This window comes from Acipenser ruthenus, chromosome 26 (genome assembly GCF_902713425.1).
Source record: "Acipenser ruthenus chromosome 26, fAciRut3.2 maternal haplotype, whole genome shotgun sequence".
NCBI classification, from domain to species: domain Eukaryota; kingdom Metazoa; phylum Chordata; class Actinopteri; order Acipenseriformes; family Acipenseridae; genus Acipenser; species Acipenser ruthenus.
Window position 1 is genome coordinate 20,686,656 of NC_081214.1, and position 22,347 is coordinate 20,709,002.

The 22,347-nt window shown below is 39.1% G+C and overlaps 2 protein-coding genes across 4 annotated transcripts; both read left to right on the forward strand.

Annotated features, from left to right (window-relative positions):
- The first annotated feature begins 808 nt into the window (after positions 1–808).
- On the forward strand, positions 809–5,908 carry LOC117430901 (uncharacterized). The gene is made up of 7 exons (XM_034051485.3): positions 809–981; positions 1,713–1,815; positions 2,606–2,800; positions 3,131–3,272; positions 3,791–3,903; positions 4,013–4,190; positions 4,906–5,908. The coding sequence occupies exons 1-7, from the start codon at positions 873–875 to the stop codon at positions 5,029–5,031; spliced, it is 966 nt and encodes a 321-aa protein (XP_033907376.3). The 5' UTR covers positions 809–872; the 3' UTR covers positions 5,032–5,908.
- A 1,026-nt stretch (positions 5,909–6,934) lies between these two features.
- On the forward strand, positions 6,935–22,084 carry LOC117430577 (zinc finger protein 711-like). Of its 3 annotated transcripts, none has more exons than XM_034050744.3 (9): positions 6,935–7,250; positions 10,863–10,940; positions 11,286–11,383; positions 12,088–12,582; positions 12,865–13,020; positions 14,067–14,204; positions 14,365–14,502; positions 15,212–15,355; positions 15,768–22,084. In XM_034050744.3, exons 3-9 carry the CDS (start codon positions 11,305–11,307, stop codon positions 16,943–16,945), a joined length of 2,328 nt encoding a protein of 775 aa, XP_033906635.1. In that variant the 5' UTR covers positions 6,935–7,250; positions 10,863–10,940; positions 11,286–11,304; the 3' UTR covers positions 16,946–22,084. The 3 variants fall into 3 exon arrangements, with proteins under 3 accessions (XP_033906635.1, XP_033906637.1, XP_033906638.1); XM_034050746.3 differs by lacking the exon at positions 6,935–7,250 and adding an exon at positions 7,351–7,420; XM_034050747.3 differs by lacking the exon at positions 6,935–7,250 and adding an exon at positions 7,435–7,456.
- Positions 22,085–22,347: the final 263 nt, after the last annotated feature.

Genomic DNA, 22,347 nt, shown 5'->3' on the forward strand with positions numbered 1-22,347 from the left:
GTTAGCAAAATGTGATCTCACAGCAATAGACCTTAAACTGCTAATCTTTTTACTTTAACCTGCAATTTCATGTAGATTGTTATCAACCAACGATTCAAAGGTTTTCCCCAATGGAAGACTGGTATTTTCCTTACAGCCACATGAAATTAGCTTTCAGAGGCTGTCTTATGAAATCTATTAGGAATACGTTGAGAGGGGTATTGGTTATTATATTATATTATTGAGTCCTGGGGTTATAGAGATAATTTAGGGGAGTCCTTTAAATGTAAATAAAACAGTGGAGGTCTGAATACAACTCTGACTTTGATAAGAAAACATGACATCCTTGTGTACAAAGCTTATCATACGCAAACATCTAACTGCAAGCATTCCAGTTTCCCATAGTCCGTTTTTAACGGTAACATTGCATTTTTACCTTGATTTTTGTTTAAATCTATGATTTCATGTTTAACACACCCCCGCTATGCTGTTACCATTAAAGGCCAAAACAATCCTGGCCTTGCTAACTCCCCCTAGCCTGTCACATTCAACTGAAAGTTCTTCAGTTCCCTAACCTCCTGTGAAAGGGGTACAAGATCCTTTTAAACAAGATATACCCCCCCCCCCCATTCTAATACTTCATGGAGAATAGTACAGTACCGGTATATGGGCTTTGTTTAGGGAAGCAATACAAAATAAAATAAACAGGACATTTTGACTATGAAATAAATCAGAGCACGGTGAAGTTAATCATTACCGTGACACGGCTGTTAAAATGCCATTAGGTAATCTTTGTCCTTGGTGTTATGTATAAGGCAGAGCCTGGTTTTCCCCAGTTCTTGTTCAGTGGGTGTGCTATACAGAGGTGTTTGTGGTTTGCTTCGTTGTTGGAAATGGATGTACACCTTGTGCTTGGACTTCTCCTGATGGCAAACTTTGGCCAGACATCCAGTGGGCTAACTATTCCTAGAGCTGCCACAAACATTTCTACCACTCCAGACCGTAAGGAATTGTTCAGCATTTACTGCACCTGTAACAAACCTCTGCTTAGCGTGATACAGGGCACTCGGGCATCTTCACCAGAGATTCCAGAAAACCAAACAAAATCAAAGCAGGAACTTCAGAGGAAATAAACTGCCAAGATTATGTGTTACTAGCCAAAAATTTTTTGCAGATTCGTTTTCTTTGGTTAAACTGTAAGGAACTAAGTCAAGTTGACCACCGTCGAACTTTCTTGCCAGACCTCTACTACTTCAGCAACAAATCAATGCAACTCATTAAAATGGGAATCTGTCTAAGGGTGTAGATTTAGACGACTGGAATGTAGTCCATAGTAAACTTCAGTGATCCAAAACCACCGCACAATTTGGCACAATTGTATACTCTGGGCTGAACAGAAGGGATGGCTGTTAATGTTACGATTATTGAGTATTATTGTCTGTGGGGCAGTTGCTGACTGGTGGACTTGAATTTGAATCTTTTAACTTTTTATCACTCACATTGATTGTGTCTTCTGTTACTCTTTAATTTAACAAATTCTGTATTTGTTACTGTATGTTTTTTTGTTTTTGCAGCCCCCGACCAATAGGAGGCAAATAACACTTGACAATGATTTCTATACATTAGAGATGGCAATATCAAAAATGATAGAGGGTTATAGGGCTTCACAATGCAGCAATGTTTATCAGCCCAATGTTTATCCCCCCTTTTTTTTCTTTTTTTCTTTTTTTTAGCATTTTGCGGATTCAGAGATGATTTTCAACTGTGTGAAAAAGCTCAAGATTTTAACTGTTCTAATGGGGACTGTTATTGTAGAAATAAAAAGCCCTACTGCAGGTAAGATTTTAAGATTTGTATTCAGTTTGCAACAATTGAAGTGGATGCAGATAATAAAATAACTGTATAAATCTTACCTGTCATACACTTCCATTGTATAAATCTTCCTGTCATGCAGTGTTGTCATTTTAAAAATGTATTTGCATCGCTGTTGTTCACATAGTTTGTTACTTTCTCACTTCCTGGGTCATTTTAGCAGCATTGTCTTTGGGATTAAAGCAAGTTACTAGCTGCAAAGCATGTCAGTCATTAAGGGGAAGCAGCTGGTTAGGTAATCACAGTAAAGAGGGTGTTGAATGGTTGGGGACAATTCACTCTCCAGTGGAATAGCCAAGGAAGTGCAAGGTTACTTGAAAGTAAGGCAAGCAAACAGGATTTTCTCTAACCTAGTATTATGCCAGATACCATTTTTTTTTTAAATTGAAAAGATGTTTGCTCCGATGTGTGTGTCTTTCAAAACTACACATATGAGATCTACATAGTAAATGGAATTGCATTCAATTGATTATACCCTTACAGAGGAGACAGCCCTTACCAAATGATCTTGAATGGCACTGCAGTGGACTGGCAATGTCAATGGTAGCACAAGGGCAGCTGGCCAGCTACAGTAGTATGAGAACTTTTAAATATTTTGGCATATAGGTAGGAGCAATTACATTATTGTTTGAAGTTTATTCTTAATTGTTGTGCAAAATTAAAAGTTTAGTGCTGCTGTCTGTTTGTGTTGTCTTGCCAGAACCCACTTCAAAATGAGGCTGTATTAATTATACATTAATTACATTTTGTTCAGATGTCAAAACTACAAAGAAGGCGGTGAAGATTTCTGGTACATGGGGGAAAACTGTGACCAGAGGTGGAGCTTGACAAACCTGATTCTGGTTGCTACACTGCCAGGGATAGCTCTTGCGCTGTGTGTTGGAACTGTCTTTCAATGCGTGCACTACTTTAAGAAGCCTTCGGGGGAGCCAGAGGATGAGGAGGAAGGGTAAGTAATACAGCATGAATCAAACTGACTTATGTAGTGCTGATATTCTTTTGTATCTTAGAAGACAAATGGGTTCAGATTTTGTATTATTAGTCCAATAAATGGCCTTGATTCTCTTTCTCTGGCAGACTTGGTCTATCCCCTTCATTGCTGAATGCTGGCCGAGGTACAACTTGACTGAGTAAAAGAGGGGATTGTGAAAAATGTTGCTTCTTGTCTAAAAAACTGTACACAGCCAGGAGCAACTTGAACATGCCTTCTGTCCCTGGCTGTAGTCTCCTATAACATTACATTAATATTATGACCAGATTTTTTTGTGTGTGTGTTTAGGAAAAGGAATCTGAAGAGACAGGAAGTCCGTACCACAAGCGGGAACACTGCTCAAGAAAATGTGTACCACAACTCTATATTCATACCTGATCCAGAGCCAGGTGTATACAATAAACACATAGATTACCCACCGCAGAGAATGGTGAGGACAGACTAATACCTGGTACTGGCTGCCTGGCTGCCTGCCAGCTGGCTTGTCTTTCTTTAAATGAGCCAAAGCCTGTTGTAGCTTCCAGGTCTCTGCTTTAAGCATGTTCTACATTGTTTATCTGGATCAAGTAATACTCCATTCAGGTACTAAAGGAGTTCATTATGTATTATACCTGTTAAGCCTGCTTTAAATGATTCCATAGCCAAGTCATAAATATTGCTGTGAAACTGTAGTTACTCTGGAGTTCTTGGGCAGATTTGCAAGGCAAACCTGTGTGACTTTGCTCCAACATGGATAACCATTGATATAGACATGACACAAATTAAAACCACTTTCAATAAAATCTACAGTATACAGTAATTGTACAAAGTGGTTTATATCCACTTACAGATTTGTTTAAATATCTTATAAAAGTTATAGTAATTTTGTCTTTACCTTAGACATCCCACGCTACACTTTTAAAAGGGTTGCTGACACTGATTGGTGGTTTTTCTTTCTTTGCTATTTAGAACTCCCAGCGTCCACAGCCATTGGATAACTACCGAGTCCCCCAAGCCCAGCAAAAGCAAGACAACCGGCCCTATCTACCCCCACGGAACACCCCTCCAAGCAAGCCCCAAAGGTAGGGGAGTTTCATAATCCCAAACTCATTTATTTATGGCAAATGGCAATTTTTTCAGCATCATCAGCACCCTTCTGTATTTACGTGTTTGTTTGTTTGTCTGTTTCAGTTTCCTGGCACCCCAGTCCAGCCAACCTCCTGGTGTGGGCCGCTCCAGCAGTATGCAGTACTCCAGCCGCCCGCCCCAGCCGGCTCCCAGAGGCAACCCCTACCAGGCTGATTCTGAGAACTCAGGGGACGATGACTACATCCAGCCACTGCCTTCCACTGTCATGAGGCCCATACCGGTGAGTGAGCCGCCATTGTTATTCACCATTGCCACACATCCACAAAGCGTCTAATGCAAGAGACAGCACAAACTGGCAATTTGGAAGTATATATTTTTTTCATATTTCGTATAAAAATATAAAGCCCTCGTCACACCAGACACGTGGTGAGCAAACAATCACACCGGTATGGGACCTCCTCCAAGCGGCTGATGAGTTAATAATACTTACATCACCATAAGACCCGTACTTACCTCTTGACTACAGAGCTTGCTCTTTAGTAGAATGGTACAGCACTCATCTTTGAACCATGTAGTTTGGGGTTCGCATCCAGTCCTTTCCTTTTAATTCAATGAGCTGAGGTGCCCATTAGAGTAGAGCCCTCTATGAACAGAATCCTGACCCCTGTGGTTGAAACAGGTGATTTAAACTGTGTATGCTTTACATTATAAGCTGACACGTGACTCTAAAACCCAGATCTTGCCTTTCCTTTCAATTCAATGAGCTGAGATGACAGTCATTTGCACAGGCACAATCAGTCAAAGTTACTTTTTTTCCCAAAAGCTAAAAAAATGCTTCTGCCTATGATATCCCTTTACAATAAAGATGCAGTAGAGTGGAAATCTATTCTGAATTGTGTATTCTAGTACAATAGCCATTCCACTAACCCAAGAAGGAGAACAGTATTCATTGAATTTGTCTCACTAACAAAGGTTGCATCCGTGTTCATTTCCAGAAAGGTGCAGTGCCAATATTCCCCAAACTGGAATCCGGAATCACTAGCCTCCCACCAGCAGACTACAGACCCCAGCAGTGGCTACCGAGGGCAAGCACAGCTTCAAGACCCTCTTACCAGTACTGATGTGTCAGCACCGAGAATACGACATTTAACCAAAAAGAGAACGATTCTTTTCTGTCTGTAACATGAGTGCATCAACCTTGGCAAATCAAACTTCAATGATAAGTGACGTATAAAAAATGATTAATGAAATGCGCTGGCTGATGCTGAGAAGAACGAGGTGATTGCCTGATTGCCTTGACAAGCGGATGTTGAGATGAGCTAGGATTACAGCACACTGTTATGGCGTTCCCCAAAGTGCCATCTTCAATTCTTGGCAACAACTCTTCCAACCTACTCGGCATAAAATGAGGGGGAATCTAGGGAGGGAGGAGGGGTAAGAAAACAACCAAATACATGTTTCTATTACGTTTATTCGACAAAGTCTATTCTATAATCTCAGTACTGTTTCGCCACTGTCACAAACAGTATACATCATGTTTTACTAAATATTGTAATATTGACAGCTATGTACAGTAAGATTTAATTTATTGTCATGTTATTTTGTTTAACGTCATCTTCTGCTCAAAGTTCTGTTTACAATAAAGCAATAAAGTTTCGAATGACACATTACAGTCCTTAAAGATTAAATTAGGTCTATCAAAACATACCAATCCCTAGAAACACAGGGGTGAGCATTTTAACTCTCAAACACAAGAATGGAACAGTCAGGCCTATTTTAATGGCTTGTTGCATTAATACAGTTTAAGCTTCCCTTTGCCTTGTCTCATCCGTAGGGGTCAATATTATAAATAACTCAATACAGCAATCTATGAGCAACAAATTCATTAAGCAAATGTAAATGTCAGGGGCTGGGCACAACACTTAATGGCAGAATATGTAGTATAAATAAAATGTATAAAATTATTTTGCAAACGATTAAACTTCAATAAATTTTAAGAGACACATTTATGATGCTTTTGCACCAGTGCATTGTTTGTTTTACTTATTTTCTGTATGAACAGCTATTTTAATTCAGTAATAGATTAGTAAATCGGTTTTATGCAGCTGGTTTCACAGACTCTGAGCAGCACTTACCTTACACTCCTTAATGTTACCAAAGGTAAGGTACTGTACTGTATTTCAAGATTAGTGGTAATCAGGATCTATGAAACAAGCCAGTGGTGTTTGATACATTCATTCCCTGCTATAAAACACTGACTGGCCAATAAACTTGAGTCTACAATGTATGCAAACTGTTGTGGAGCTACATGGTCCTACCCACTATTAAGGCCATTCTATTTCTTACTGGCCAGAGTATATATTATAGAATACATTATAGAATGGCCTTTACTGTGGGTAAGAACACACAGATCCCAGCGTACTGTTGAAGTGGAAACAGACATGTCTTGTCCAGTGAAGGATTCTAGGATTTGGGCCTGATTGTGTCTTAATACTAGTTGCACACTATTTTCATAGTGGATCACATTTCACTTCCCCACGACTACATACATTACAAACCTGCTCTTTTTATTGTACTTTCATTCTCCATATAAATCACAGTACTTGTACGGTTTTCCGTTGGGACTGTCTCCCACTGTAAATCCATCATACGCACTATGAGTTTAACGATTTCGGCCAAAAATATTTATGAACTGGTTCTGTTTCTTGCCCCATGCACTGTAGACAGATACAAACACGGTTACTAACAATAGCAATCACGATAAATCATATCTGCATCAAAACATCTGGCTTTCGTTAACCTTGAAATGTTTATTCAAAATCGGTGCCACTAAACCGAACTCGAATTTGTGTGAAACCAGACTCGAGATTTTAAATTGTAATAAATAATCAATCACCGCTTCATTTTTACGCACGGGATAGAAGCTACTGACCGTGTTAATCTAGAACAGTGTTATTTGCTTTACTCCCCACACACCCTTAAAGAATCGCCATTAATACATTACAACAGCAGTCTCCCGTTCTCACTCAGCTGCCCTAAAGCAGCGCCTAACCCAGAAAACGAAGAGCACTTTTCACTCGAGTGACGTAAACAGGCAGGGATCGGCGGCGGCGGCGGAGGAGGAGGCCGCGCGCGCTATTCCACCCCCCGTACTCCCTCCCTCTTCTCCCCTGTCAGCGAGCAGCCTGATTGGTCCAGGCCTGGAAAAGAGAATTCGAGAATCCCGAATGTGCAGGCCGCGGTGTCCGCGAGGCGGAAAAAAAAAAGCAAAACAGCCCGAGACAAAAGAAAGAAGGGAGAAACGCTTCTTCAAGACCGAAGGGGGAGAATCCGAAAGCAGGTAACCAGGGTCGGCGACCGGGAAACCCGTTAAGGGAGTCGGCGGGGAGACGTAACCAGGCCCAGGCGGCGGGCCCTGGGACCTCCCTCAGCCCGCTGTAAAAAAAAAAAAAAAAAAAAAAAAACACAACAGATAGCCGCGGCCTTATTCCCGCCGTGTTTTGTAAAATTGTAAGTTATATTCCTGTGTGGGCTTGTTTTACGGAGGTAGGAGGTTGTGTTTAGTGGGAGAGAATGTCTAACATGCACATTGTGTTATTTACAAAACGACATGGTAGTGCGTTTTTCTAAGCAAATTAGTTGATTTCGACAGGAGGAGATAGAAAATGGCGGAAATCAAGATGTCGGTGAGCGGTGGATGTCGCAGAGCGGATCCATCTGCATTGAACTACCACATCTGTTTTGTTGTAGCTATAGAAGTCTAAATGACCATGGAAAAGTCGAATAATTGGATGTCGTATCAAGCATGCCCCGTGTCTCTCGATACGAGTGGTTCCGTGAATTGTTAGTTGTTGAAATGTGTCTGATGGCAAACTGCCTGCTGTTAATTAAGGAAGGGAAGTGGCCATTCTTTTGGTCTGTCTGCTGCAGAGGGATATGGGGGTTGAGATTGATAGGGCAGATCAAAGGGGCAGTGTGCAATTAGGAAAAAATACTTTCGTGCTATAAATAATGGTTAAAAATGATCTTCCCAAGGTCGATCAGGCAACATTTTTGTGTTTGTATCATTAGAAAAGCATACCGGTAAAACTACCCCTTGAATGTTAGCTAGCGCATATTTCATTAAAATTTGTACAAATGCATCAAGCGCTGCATATTTCTGTTACCGGGTTATTGCAAAACGGCTTGATCCTGCTGTTTTTCTTTGTAAAGTGATCTGGATAATAACGTTTTATATTCCCCGATTTTGCAGACACTGTATCTAGCCTGATTTAAAGTGAACGGGGTTTCACAGTTTAGGGAAGGTATCATTTAAAACCTGTAGTGTTTTTGTTAGTCATTTTGATTTCATTTTTAATCGTTACCTTTTACATACACGGTGTATTTAATTTCAGCAAACGCATATTTCATATTTTGTTTTATTCTCTGCTACGCAAAATGTCGTTTTGGCGGCAGGTTGTTTGCGCATTGCTGCCTACCTGCTGTACCTAGTAATAATATCACCAACAATGTTATTCGTGCAAATTACATGCAACATTTAAAAATTCCCGTATAACGTTTACTTTGTTACCTTGTCTTTTATTTATTTATTTATTTATTTATTTAAGGAATGAAATAAGAGATTGTTAAGCACCCATTCAACTTGTGTACATTTTTCAAACTGGTTACCGGTATGTAAAACATGTGGAATTATCACAAACTAAAATTGTTGGTGCTGGAAATATACATTTGTGTGTTTTAAGGTACATCATGTGATAATGCGTTACATAAAACATGTCTTGTACTGGTGTGTATTATTACTTGGATCTGTATTTTATTGTAGAGGTACTTAAACGTTTGGAGAAAGTGTGTAGTTCAATAATGAAACGCATGATGTGCTTTAATGAGCGTAAAAATGCACCATTAACAGCATGAGAATATATAATACGATTTTCATATATATATATATATATATATATATATATATATATATATATATATATATATATATATTCTTGTTACTGTTTATTTGTCCCAGTGTTAGCCCAACTGTACAACATATTTAAGTCATACACTGTTCAGAAAAGCATTGCACCTGGCTATGCTGAAATATAGAATTTAAAAAACACTAGAGCGAACATACATAAGTAAATGCGCAGTGTGTTTTTTATGCATGGTGTAAATTATTTGTACAAATCATACAAGCTGATCAAATGCAGCGCGTGAAGGGGGCTCATTCCACTGCTAGTTAGCGCTGTACTCAATCATAAAAAGTCAGAATGGACAAAGCGTTGGTATAATGCAGTGTCTCCACGAACACTGGTGCTGCATTTACAATGGCTTGCGGTGTGCGTTTGCAGGAAATGTATACATTTCCTATACATCGCCTTAAAATCAGTTTGAAAAACAAGAACTATTCTCATTCCTTGTGTTTTTCCTACTGACGTTTATACATGGGAGCAAATACCTTATGTTGCAGGAAAAAAAGCAGATGAAAGAATGGCCTGGATTCATATGCAAAATGGGCAGATTCATTCAGTTTAACCAGTTAGTAAAGGCATACAGTTGAAATGCTCCTCTGGTGAAAAATGTAATGTAAAGTAATGGCATCGTTACTGTGTCAGCCAGAGCAGGAAATGGGTGCATGTTGGGAGGTAACTGCATTGTAATTAAATGTACTGTTTCCTCATTTGTGTTAGGCACATGCAGGTTCCATAGGAAATACTTGTTATTGGCTTAAGCTGTAAGATGATTATTATTATTATTATTATTATTATTATTATTATTATTATTATTATTATTATAATATATTTTTTATATAAAGTATGTCTGAGGATTACCTATACACTGTAGTGAACTTGAAGGTATACAAAATTTGGCACTGGTACTAGATAATTGGCTTATGGGGATGCATTACTGGTAATTTTATGCAGATCATGTATTTGTTTTTTTCCAACACACATAATGAATTATTTTGATTGGCATGCTGGCCGGAAATCCTATTCATACGTGAATGCTGTTTAGTAGTAATTCTTTTTCTGATTAAATACAGCCATCCTAGGTTTACCTCAAGTCTGGCACTTAGCCAATATTAGGAAACACCAGTTGCATGCAGAGAACCAATTAGTGTCTTTGCATTGACACCCAAGTCAGAATTATAGACACCAATTGGGTGCCATGAAAAATGTAATGAAATCTAGCTGATTTGATATATTTATTGTCACTTTTCATATCAAATTGTATAAATTTTTCCCATGGGCAAGGAAAACTGTCAATTGTCCTTAACATGGTTTAGGTTTGGTCATCTGTTTACCCCAATGCATTCCAGTTGGGATAGTTTATTTTTACTCTCCTATTGTTCCAGGGCCCAGTCAGCTTAATGTGTCTTATTAAGTCTCATGCATATTTGACAGGTTGGGAGCATTGATTTAGGATCCTTCACCATTGTTAGGTGGTCACCTGGGCTCCATGCATTATAATGGAGGATGTCATCTTCCGTCCTGATCTGTTGCTGCTCCCTAGAGCATCATAACCAGTTGCTATAGAAACCAGAGACAGAGAAGCAGCTATTCTGAAAATGCCAAATGTGTTAAGGCCACGCATGAAGAAAAATAGCTTTAAAACCTGGTTACGTGCTTATTACTGTAATTTGTTGCAAAACGGAAACCCTAAAATGTAATGTTTTAACTCTACTCTCAAGAACCTGTGTTTTATTCTAAACAGTGCGGTTTAAAGAGGTTGCATCTCATGGAGTGTGCATGTGTAGTTTTCATAGCAACATAGCAAATGGAAGTGCACAACATGAGGATGAAAAGAGGCTACTTTATGTCTTATAGAGAGCAAAGACTGGTTATCTGTGACAGGTTTTACTTGAAATAAAACTCAGTGTAAACAAACAAATTGGGAGTTTGTTGTTGCATGAAAATCAGTATTAGCAAATCACTGAAAGTAACATACAGTCTGTCTTTTATAGGTGCCTGCAGTTGAGCAACAAAAGAAACCGGCATTAAGTCTCGTTCTGTTTTGTGAGAACATTGGATCAAATGTGAAGGTAAGCAAGCTTTTAATTCTTTATACTTTGTGTTTCCTGTAGGAAGTAAACTGAGACCTATAAAGCTCATTTCAAAACCCTCCCAACTGTCAAATGGGAAACACTTCCATCCACTCCCATGACCTGGGCTGTAATTGAGTTTGGTGGATTCATTCAAATGGGGGAAATAGGTTTGTTTTTACCAGATAAAAATACCAGAAAATCAAGAGTGTGTCCTGTTTGCCTTTGCACAGTTGATCAGTACTGGTTTTTTTTTTGTTGTTGTTTGTGTGGTTGCTGTTTCTCATAGACCTGCATGTTTATGCAGTTAATATAAGCCATGTTGTTGAATCATTTTTTTTGTAGTTCCTGGGACCAGCAGATCATGGACCAAGGAGGTGGGGGGTTGGAACTACAATCGCAGGATTTAAAAATGCCGCACACAATGATCATGCAGGACTTTGGTAGGTACCTGAGCCCAGTTTCCACATGTTTTAACAGTATTATTTCACACTGATTCCTTTTAGTAATCAGGGGTTTATTTATTTATTAAATTAACATGTTAATTGTAATTCTAATAGGAATTTAAGTAATGAAGAATAGAGATGTTAATAGTTAATTTGAATCGTTTAAACTCTTTCCAAAGGGTAAATGTTTAACCATTGTCAAAGATATGAAATAGAGGTTGTTTATACAGTAGGATCTGCAGAGTGTGAGATTTATTCTTTTATAAAAATGCATGTAGTCTCATCCACATTAATATTGTAGCGCTTCAATGATGGCTTTTTTGATTTGGTTACAAAAATTCCCAATATATTAGTTTAAACGTGTTTAATCCCAGAGCTTTAAATTTAGGAAATTAAACTGAATCTAGCATCCCTATTATGAAGTGTTTGCATTATTAATTTGAATGACTGAAACTGCTGTCCATGATTCTTACCTCATTATTGCACTTTTATAGATTGACTTTGCACATATCGATTATGTAATGTTTGCAAAAATATTTTAATGCGTGCCATAGAGTTTTCTAGCTTGATGTTATTAAGAGGTGGGGGCAACATTTTACTAGCATATGAGCCGTGCACGTCCCTTAAAAAAATAAAATAAATACATAATAATAATAATAATAATTTGTGATGTAGCACTCACCCTGCACCGCTTTCCCCAGTGGCAGGCATGGGTGGCATGGCCCATATTGACGGTGACCACATCGTAGTGTCCGTCCCAGAGGCTGTGCTGGTTTCGGATGTGGTGACTGATGAGGGGATCACCCTGGAGGCTGAGGTGATTGAGGGGCCGGACATTGAGCATGGGGACGAAGTGACCACAGAGGGGGTGATGGTACCTGAGTCTGTGCTGGGGGCAGAGGTGGCCATCGAAGAGGCCCTAGACCACCACGTGTTGGCCACGGACCTGATCGCTGAGCAAGTGAGGGACCAGGTCTTTGTGGCCGACTTGGTATCCCACCATCACCAGGATGGACACTTGCACCACCATGTAGTGCATGAATCTGAGATGGTCTCTGAGGAGGTGATGGTTACAAATTCAGATTCAGAGACAGTGATCCAAACACATGAGGGAATGCCAGCTTCCACCGTCACCATCAAAACTGAGGATGATGAGGATGGCAAGAGCACGTCTGAGGACTACCTGATGATCTCCTGTGAGCTCAGCTTTATTACTCTACCCTCCCCTCTCTTGGTAACCATTCAATAACCTGGTGCAATAAGCACCTCCTTTATGATGTGGAATAACTTTGCAATAAAATGTTCTGAAGCTTACCTGGTCAGGAACTCGGTTGATTCATATAAACACACTATACTCTTTAGCAATGTTTATGTATTTTTAATGTCTTTTATCTTTTAAGTGTCCATATTACTCGGCATTCCGTACTATGCTGGGCACTGTTTACGTAACTAACAAAGTAATCCTTATTTTTGTACAGTGGATGATGTAGGGGAGAAGCTTGATATTGGAAACACAAACTTGAAGATCAGCACTGAGATGACGCAGGGCGATTGTTCGAAAGAAGACGGCTATGGTTCAGAGGTCATCAAAGTATATATTTTTAAGGCTGAAGCTGAAGATGATGTGGAAATAGGTAAATGATGAATGTTATGAATCTAAAACTTCCACTTTCCTTTACCTTTGGCAAATCCCCCACTCTTAACACCCCTGCCTCTTTTCACACTTTCACATCTTTTCCCTACTCCTAATCACCCACCATTAACAGATTAATTATAATGACGGGTCTGTTTTACATATAGCTAATGTAGGGAGGGGCCATCCCTTCCTAATTGATATATTAATACCCCCACATACAGTTTTAATCAGTACACTGAAGGCAGTAGCCAAAACATTTGTCTACTTAGGAGTTTTGTCTTAAGTGTTTTGATGTTACTCATGCCGCTCTGAGTGTTAGCAGTTTTACAATTTCAGTGTCAGTTCTTTAACCGCGCAGTCCATTTATTAAGTCCGCGTCAGGTGTGTCGGGTCCAATTTATTTTCACACACGCAGTTAATTTTAGACGCACTGTTTAAAAGTATTTTTTCCACAGTCAAACGGGTTTAAAAGGCCCTGCATATCAACAAAGCACTCACTAGGCATCTCCAGCCCTGCCCCACCCTTTCGTTCGCTATCGCTTTCACATATGCTAAGAAATAAATAATAATAATAGTCGTACATACCGATCAATCATCTCTTGATCACTCATTTATCACCAAACTCCTCAATAATGCAATCCAAGTCATTATTTTATTACTATAACATCTCAAAAAAGCTCTGCAAATGTCTGTGATAGTCTCTGTGCGCTGATACAGTAACAGCCAGCTTGTTTCCTTATGACCGCCCATATGGGATGCCAGGGGCAAGTATGAGATACGCCTTTTTTTTGTTTTGTTTTTTTTATCGGCTTGTCTCGGCTCCTGTCGCTCCCACTCGGCCATTGAATGGTTTTCTCTGCTTTTACCGGAGAAAAAACGACTAGAAACCCGTTTTTTGCGTTTTTTTGATGATGTCGGACAGGGTCCGACAATGGACCTGATAGGAATAATTGCAATGTCGGACCAGGTCCGACATAGGACCGTAAAGGTTTAAGAGGCCCTTCCTAACCCTGACATGCTTCTTGTGTTTATGTTTATGTGAAGGTGGGACAGAGGTTGTGACAGAAAGTGATTTCCACAATGGGCATGCAGTGCTGGAGCCAGGGGGAGTGGGGAGGCTTCACAGAGAGAAGATGGTTTACATGGCGGTCAAAGACTCCTCTCAGGAAGATGAAGATATCAGTAAGCATCGGGAGACAAAATTATACATAACTGTATGAAAATGACGTGTATTCAAAGGCCCACTCATACCAACTTGGCGTCCTGTAGATTGAACCCCTGTCAATTTTTTGGCAGTGTCTGCCTCCTATCTCTGTTCAACCCTATCTCTGTCCCCTTTCAGACTGTGCAGAGATTGCAGATGAGGTTTACATGGAGGTGATCGTGGGAGAGGAGGAGGCTCCTTCCATCCAAGAGTCTCAGATGGATGATTCCAACATCAACAAGACGTTTGTCCCTGTGGCCTGGGCGGCTGCTTATGGTAAATATATTCATGTGCAGCCCTTGTATGCTGAAGTGTTTTCTGTTATTATCAAAAGCAAAGTTTGGCCATACAGTGACATACAATGATTATTATTATTATTATTATTATTATTTATTTATTATCAGACGCCCTTATCCAGGGCGACTTACAATTATCACCTTATTTTTACATACAATTACCCATTTATACTGTTGGGTTTTTTACTGGAGCAATCTAGGTAAAGATTACAGCAGCAGTGTCCCCCCACCAGGGATTGAACTCACGACCCTCCGGTCAAGAGTCCAGAGCCCTAACCACTACTCCACACTGCTGTTAGAAAGAGAGTTTTTGGTTTAGGTTGGTCAAGATGTCTGGTTGTTTACAAGTTGAATGGTACACAATCAGGAATGTTAAAATCCTGTTGTCCTTCTGCCCAGGGTGACAATGCACATTTGTTCTGTGGAATAATAAAAAATGATGTTTTAACCATTATACTTGTTATATTGTTCATTTACAGTACTCTATACAGTGATTTATGCAAACCATTTAAGAATTGGTAAATATATTTCTTTTCTACAGGCAAAATTATAAATTAAAAAAAAAATTATATATATATATATATATATATATATATATATATATATATATATATATATAATGAATAAATCATAGAAAATTAATTCATACTTAAAGTAAGGAGGTACTTAACTGTTTACTGACCCCTCAGGTAACAACCTGGACACCAGGCTAGAGAACAAGAATGGCGCTGCCACCCAGTATCTACAGATCAGCGACAGCAACAGCACCAGCCGGGTGCTGAAACAGAAGGCCAGGAAAAGGAAGAGGGGAGAGACCCGGCAGTGCCAAACAGGTGAGAGCCCACCTTTTTTGCATTTGTTTGGACTTTCTTTAATGTGTCTCAGGCGTGTTGTATCAGTTTGGAACCTACATCTGAGCACTTCATTCTGATTCATTCTTACCTACATTTTATACCACCTTAGTGTTGTGGTGGACACTCTTCAGAGAGAGATAACAGGATATGATAACTAACCAACCAGCTTCATTCATTGCTAGAAAAGCTACAATATGAAAGTTTGTCTAATCAGTTAAATTTGTAAATAGTGAACCGTCTGTACTGCTTTGACAAAAATAAATAAATACTTTTTTTAATAGTGGTATCACAGAAGCTTTGCTACAGATACAGCTGTATAACATAATGTATACGAGTTTATTTTGAATGAGTGAGAGGTGATGTAATTTTTTTTCGAATGTCTTCTCTCCAGCTGTGATCATTGGTCCGGATGGGCAGCCCTTGACGGTGTATCCCTGCCACATCTGTGGAAAGAAGTTCAAATCTCGGGGTTTCCTGAAACGGCATATGAAAAACCATCCGGACCACATGTTCAAGAAAAAGTACCAGTGCACGGACTGCGACTTCACAACAAACAAGAAGGTCAGCTTTCACAACCACCTGGAGAGTCACAAGCTGATCATTAAGGGAGAGAAGGTCCATGAGTTCACAGAGTACACCCGGCGCTATCGGGAGGCCAGTCCCCTGAGCTCCAACAAACTCATCCTACGTGACAAGGAGCCTAAGTTGCATAAGTGCAAGTACTGCGACTATGAAACTGCTGAGCAGGGCCTGCTAAACCGCCATCTCCTGGCCGTCCACAGCAAAAACTTTGCTCATGTCTGTGTGGAATGTGCCAAAGGCTTCCGTCACCCTTCTGAGCTGAAGAAGCATATGAGGACACACACGGGTGAGAAGCCGTACCAGTGCCAGCACTGCGAGTTCCGCTGTGCTGACCAGTCCAACCTAAAGACTCACATCAAGAGCAAGCATGGCACTGATCTGCCCTACAAGTGTGGCCACTGCCCACAGGCCTTTGCTGATGACAAGGAGCTCCAGAAACACACAGAGATCTTTCAGGGCCACAAAACTCACCAGTGTCCACACTGTGACCACAAGAGCACCAACTCCAGTGACCTGAAAAGGCACATTATTTCTGTTCACACCAAGGACTTCCCACACAAGTGTGAAGTGTGTGAAAAGGGCTTTCACCGGCCCTCGGAGCTCAAGAAGCACTCAGAGACACACAAGGGCAAGAAGGTCCATCAGTGCAGGCACTGCGACTTCAAAATCTCGGACCCTTTCACGCTTAGTCGCCACATCCTGTCGGTCCACACCAAGGACCTCCCGTTCAAATGCAAACGGTGCAAAAGGGGCTTCCGGCATCAGAATGAACTCAAGAAGCACATGAAGACCCACAGTGGCAGGAAAGTCTATCAGTGTCAGTATTGCGAGTATAACACTACGGACGCATCAGGCTTTAAACGACATGTCATATCTATTCACACCAAGGACTATCCCCACAGGTGCGACTACTGCAAGAAGGGTTTCCGGCGGCCCTCGGAAAAGAATCAGCATATAATGCGACACCACAAAGACGCTCTAATGTAATGTTGTATAGCCCCTTCCTACTCTTCCCTCTTTTCCTTGTTTGGGGATGTCGGAGGGGTGGGGCTGGGAAGATTATGTTTCTATGGTAAATGATGATCCATTTTAGTGAACTGTTCTCCTGGTCAGTGCTGATTCACATATTTTCATTCATTGTAAAAAAAGAAAAATAATAGTCAGAAGTATTAAGAGTCAAGGGAGGGAGGTGGGGGCGGGGGGAAATGTGTTTGCGCTCTGTGTTTGGCTTTCTTGTCTTTCGTTTTGGTTTGTCTTGATTAGAAGCGAAAGAATCACTCATCTTAAATATTCAGCGGTTCAAATACCAGACCCTCCTTATTTCAAAATAGCTTTACAAATGAATTGGGTGCTGAAATTAATTCTGTCCTTTCCACTTTAAACAGCGTCTCATCAATTGGGATAACTGCAAAACACAAGCTTTCGTTTTCGTTTTAACATTGTCATACATAATCAATACATTGTCATTTCAAATGTCATTAAAATGGGGAAGAAGGTTGTGAGGTTCCAGCTGCATTGTGACAGTCCGTTCTGTTGGTTTCTCTCAGTGCAGTGTGAATCGAATACATCTTAAAGGATTCTTATTAACAGCTAATCGTTAGAACGGAAGCTTTAGGTACCTCATGTAGGAAGTATTTAGTTAACAGGTTTTATGTTACCATTAAGACTTGGGTTGGAGCTTTTTCCAACTTTTTGGAAACATACACAATTTTCATATCGGTAGCTTTAAGAATTTTAGATCTAGATGTGCGAACCCTTACCAACCCCACCATGTCTACATGCTTTAGCTATGAAAGGACTTCAGATTACATCATCTTCAGAGACTTGAGTCAAACTATTTGAACCCCTGAACATTTTGTATACATTTGCCCCACTGTTTATTTTTTTTTCCTCAATCAAATATTATTGTCTCCCTAAATAAACCTTATATTGCTGATGCATAAAACTCAGAGCAGCAGTGAGTGTACAAACTGGTGTGCTTGCTCAATGATATGCATTGTTTCTAGATATTTTGTAACCCGTGTATATTTTACAATAAACTACAGATGGCCATAGAGTTAACCCATTCAGCCATCCCTGGCTTTTATTCTGGACAGTCCAATCTATAGTGTCCTTTTATTCTGTTTTTTTTTCATTTCTTTATTTTTTTTAAAGGAAAGTTTAAAATAAAACATGATTTTGCAATGAAGTCAGTAGAATTCATAGTCATTAAAATCAATTGTAGATCAAGAGGTAAACACGGTGGTACTGTACAATAGATGCTAAATATTCTTGGCATTGAAGTACTAAACCACTGGTTTATGCACCTTCACTTTGCATGGAACACCTTTTATGTAAATTGTTTATTTCTTTCCAGCATGTATTTTTATAATCAACTTGCTTCTAAAAGGGGACCTGACATTTAAATTGTGAAGTGGCTTACCTCTGTGATAGTCATGTCTAGTCTAGTCTGCCTCCCAGGCCTGAACTCTAACCACTTGTCTACTTGCTTCAAGCCCTTGGTTCTTACAAGTAAGTCATATAATGCCTCTTACTCTTGGCCCCAACTATAAATAAATGATTAGGGATGCACTACCTTGCTGTGCCCAGGTGTAACTGATAAGTTGTACTATTTATTACACCACTTAGTGTAGATCTGTGGTTCTCAAACTTAGTCAACCTGGGACGGGAAGCATATAATATATATATATATACACACACACACAAAGAATTATTCTTAATCTGGCAGTGCATTGTAACCAGAATACTGGCATCTTTTATTTTGAGCTTACTCTTTGACTGAGATGGTATCAATGGGGTCTGCTTGTGATAGGGTTAGTTTTCAACTCCCAGGGTGTCCCTAACCCTCAGTTTGAGTCTGGTTAGATAATGAATGACCGGATTCACAAAAGATACCGGGTTACTTTATGTTTTGTTTTATTTTATTTTACACGCAGCTGCATGCAACAATATGTGCTCCATTTTTTTATCCCCTATAGAGAAAAGCTTAAGTTTATCTATGGGTAAATGCACCACACAGACTTCAGCTTGTAGCTTTTTTTGTTTCAACAAATTGCCTTTTATATATTTTCTTAAGAAAAACCTGTCCAGCTTACAAATCTTCCACCAAAAAAAAAAAAAAAACAGACCTGTGCGGACCATGGAAATGCACTTACTTAGTCCTAGACATTGTTGCTTCATACTAATAAAAGTCTTTATTTCCTGCAGACAGCAAAATACATGTGACCCTCTGAATTCTTTTTTTGAAAAGAGTTGATGTTATCTGAAATAGTGTTGCTTAAGTGTTTTGTAAAATGTTATTGCCCTATTAAAATGCATAATTTCAACCATACTGTTCATTTTGAGACGGTCTATTCAAACCACTAAATATGCAGGAACATGATATATATACTGGTATTATATTTGTAACTGAATATTTGAATGATCCTCTTGTTAGGCCTGAGTTTTAATAGACTGGTCCCTTTCCCCATAGCTGCAGTTGGAGACCAGTAGAATTGTTGTTTATGAGTTGTATGATTTTTTTTTTTTTTTCTTTTTCTTTTGGGAAGGTGGAATGTATCTAAAACTGCAATATCAGTTTCGGGCAGTAGGTGTTAGCAGAACATCAGTAACCAAGGAATACTTTAATACTATCTTGCTCACTAGCAGAACTATTTTCTTAAGTACTTTTAAATATTTGCTTTTCATTTGGGACTCCGGTGAAGCCAATTTCACCTCTTGTGTAGCCAGCATAAAGCCCCACCTACCTGTCACTCATTGGACTTTAGGTCACAGCACCTTATTCTTTAGATTTGGTAGCGTGGCTGTTTTGCATTTCTCTTCAAATATACAGAAATCAAGAGGCTCTTGTTAAAGTTGTGCCAATGGTAAAGATGTATTTTTTATTTCTTGGTTTTACACCCAACATCAAATTGCTTTCCCATCAGTGTTTGAACATGAGCTCAATCTGCATTTTACAAGTTCTTGCACTTGGTTACTTCATCCAGTAACTGCCAATAAACATTAAAATAGGAGACTTTATGTAATAAATTAATTTATTTTGTATTATGTGGTTATCAGCAGTTAAGTATTTTCTTTGTTTCTGGTCACAGCATTTTGATGTTACCTGTACAGCATGTAGGAATGAGGTTAAGTGAATTGTCCCAAATGAATTCCCGTAATACTTTCTTCTCATCAATCTCAAACCACTTGGCACTCCTGCTATGTATTTGTTTGTGGAAATTCATCTTTAAGAAATTACAGACTAAAAAGTCTCATCCCAATTGATAATTTGTCTAGAAGAAAATGTTACTGTATTTTAGTCCGTTCAGTGAAAGTTATTAAGAACCATGTGTTATTTTGTCTAGCCAGGGCTTGGTATCCGTTGTTCTGGGATATGCCCTCTTCATTGTAATGAACTACAAAATGTTCTAGGCTGATTAGCAGGTTCAAAGGTGGAAATGTATTGTTAACTAACCTGTTAAACAAGGTGAGATTTATAAATGTCAAGTATCCGTGGTATGCAGTATGATTGTAACCAGTGCAGACTTGTTTATATATGATCAGTCAAGCTGGGGATTTCAGGGTCTTTGTATCCTACCTAGATTACCAAAAACTCCCAAATTTCACAAGTCTATATTCATTCTAGACTGCACATGCTAAAACCATTGTAAAGGACTGAATACTAGGGGCATGCATGACCATAGAAACCTATTGGCCTTGAATAGATTTCTAAGAATCAAACCCCATAAAGTGTTTTAATTGAAATGCTAACCTGTCTAGAGTAGAATATGTAAGGTACTATATGTGGAGCATTATGTTTACAGTAGCGAGAGCAAAGCGACTGCAGTACTTTAATGCTAACAGTTGAGCTACCAGTAATTGTCGGAAACCTTTTTTTTTTTTCATAACCTGATGCACTGTGTACTGTTTCAACAAGCTGAACCTATTGAAGTACATTCATTGCTGCATCCAGTGATTGCATCACAGAGTAATGCACTGAATTGTTTTTAGGGTCTTCAGACTTTTTAAAAGCCAATTTATTTTAGAATATAAAAAACGTCATAATATAAAACTAAATTAAATTTTTGTGTGACTGGGAATCGGCCATGTACAAATTGTTTTATTCAGCAGCAATCTCAGCATAGCTTTATGTAAGTATTAAATGTTCTGATCCAATTGTTCTGTATTTACTGTACTTGTGATTATTTTTGGCACAGGCATTAATGGGGGATGGGGAGGGGTCCTCTGCTTTGCTGCTGATCTGTAGTTTTAACCAGGGATTCATGTTTTTGGTGCACAAGAACTTATATAAACTACATTTCCCATAGTACTGTTCTGGTGGCTTTTATTTCTAGTTGATGCTTCACGCAGTGTTTGAGATTAGTTAGTCAGTCTGTGAGGGTGGGGATTTCATGCAAGTCTGCCCCTAAGGTGGTAATAAGTGCCATGTCATAAAATTGGATCTTGTGGATTAAATAGATAATCTTGCCCCCAGACACTGATTCTGTGTGCTGCTGCCCCATTTGTTTTGTATTTTTTTTCTTACCAATTGTAAAAAAAAAAAGGAAGAAATAGAAATCTATTACAGTATTTCAAATGTATTTTCAATGCACATTTATGCTGAATTGTATGTACATGTACGATATATAACACTTGAACTTAAAATATTTAACTGGTGCTGCCAGCTGCTGAGGAAAAAATTGAACAAATTGTTTTTGTTGAATATTGTATATACTGTACAAATTCTTTGGTAATAAGGTGTGATTTAGGTGTGTTCTTGGCATGAACCACAGTCGATTACAACAAGCAGGGTTCATGGGCGATTTAAATAAAACAGTCAGTTTTTGTGTGTTTTTTATAAGTTGTGCAGTTTTATTAATTTAGCTTTTCAGATGTTTATCCTATTTTTTAATTGCTTCTTTTTGTGCCAGATAAGAATCAGTTCCCTGGCAAGTCAAAGTTTTGTATTTTTAAACTTTAGAATGTTCATTTTGAGGATGACACATTTTTGTGGTTGACGTGGCTGAAAAATATATGTATGCCATGTAAGGAAAGAAAAAAGCTTTTGTCTTTGTATATGGGATTATTTAAATATGTGTTCCTTGTTTTAATGTAAATATCAAAGAATAAAAATCATCTCTTTTACTCCAGGTTGAAGTATCTTCATCCATGTGGGTCTCTTGTTTCCAGCAGTAGTTTGGGGACCACTTTCTTGTCTCGCTGGCAGGGAGGCAAGGGTGAACGTACGGGTGATCTCAACCCATATCCTTGCCTTTAGATGAAAAATAAACTAAACACAATCCAAACAGCCCAGAACACTAGATTTTTTGGGTTGTCTTTATGATTCCAAGTATCTCCTTGACTGAGAGAATACGTGACTTGTATACCATTGTGTTCTTTCACTTAAC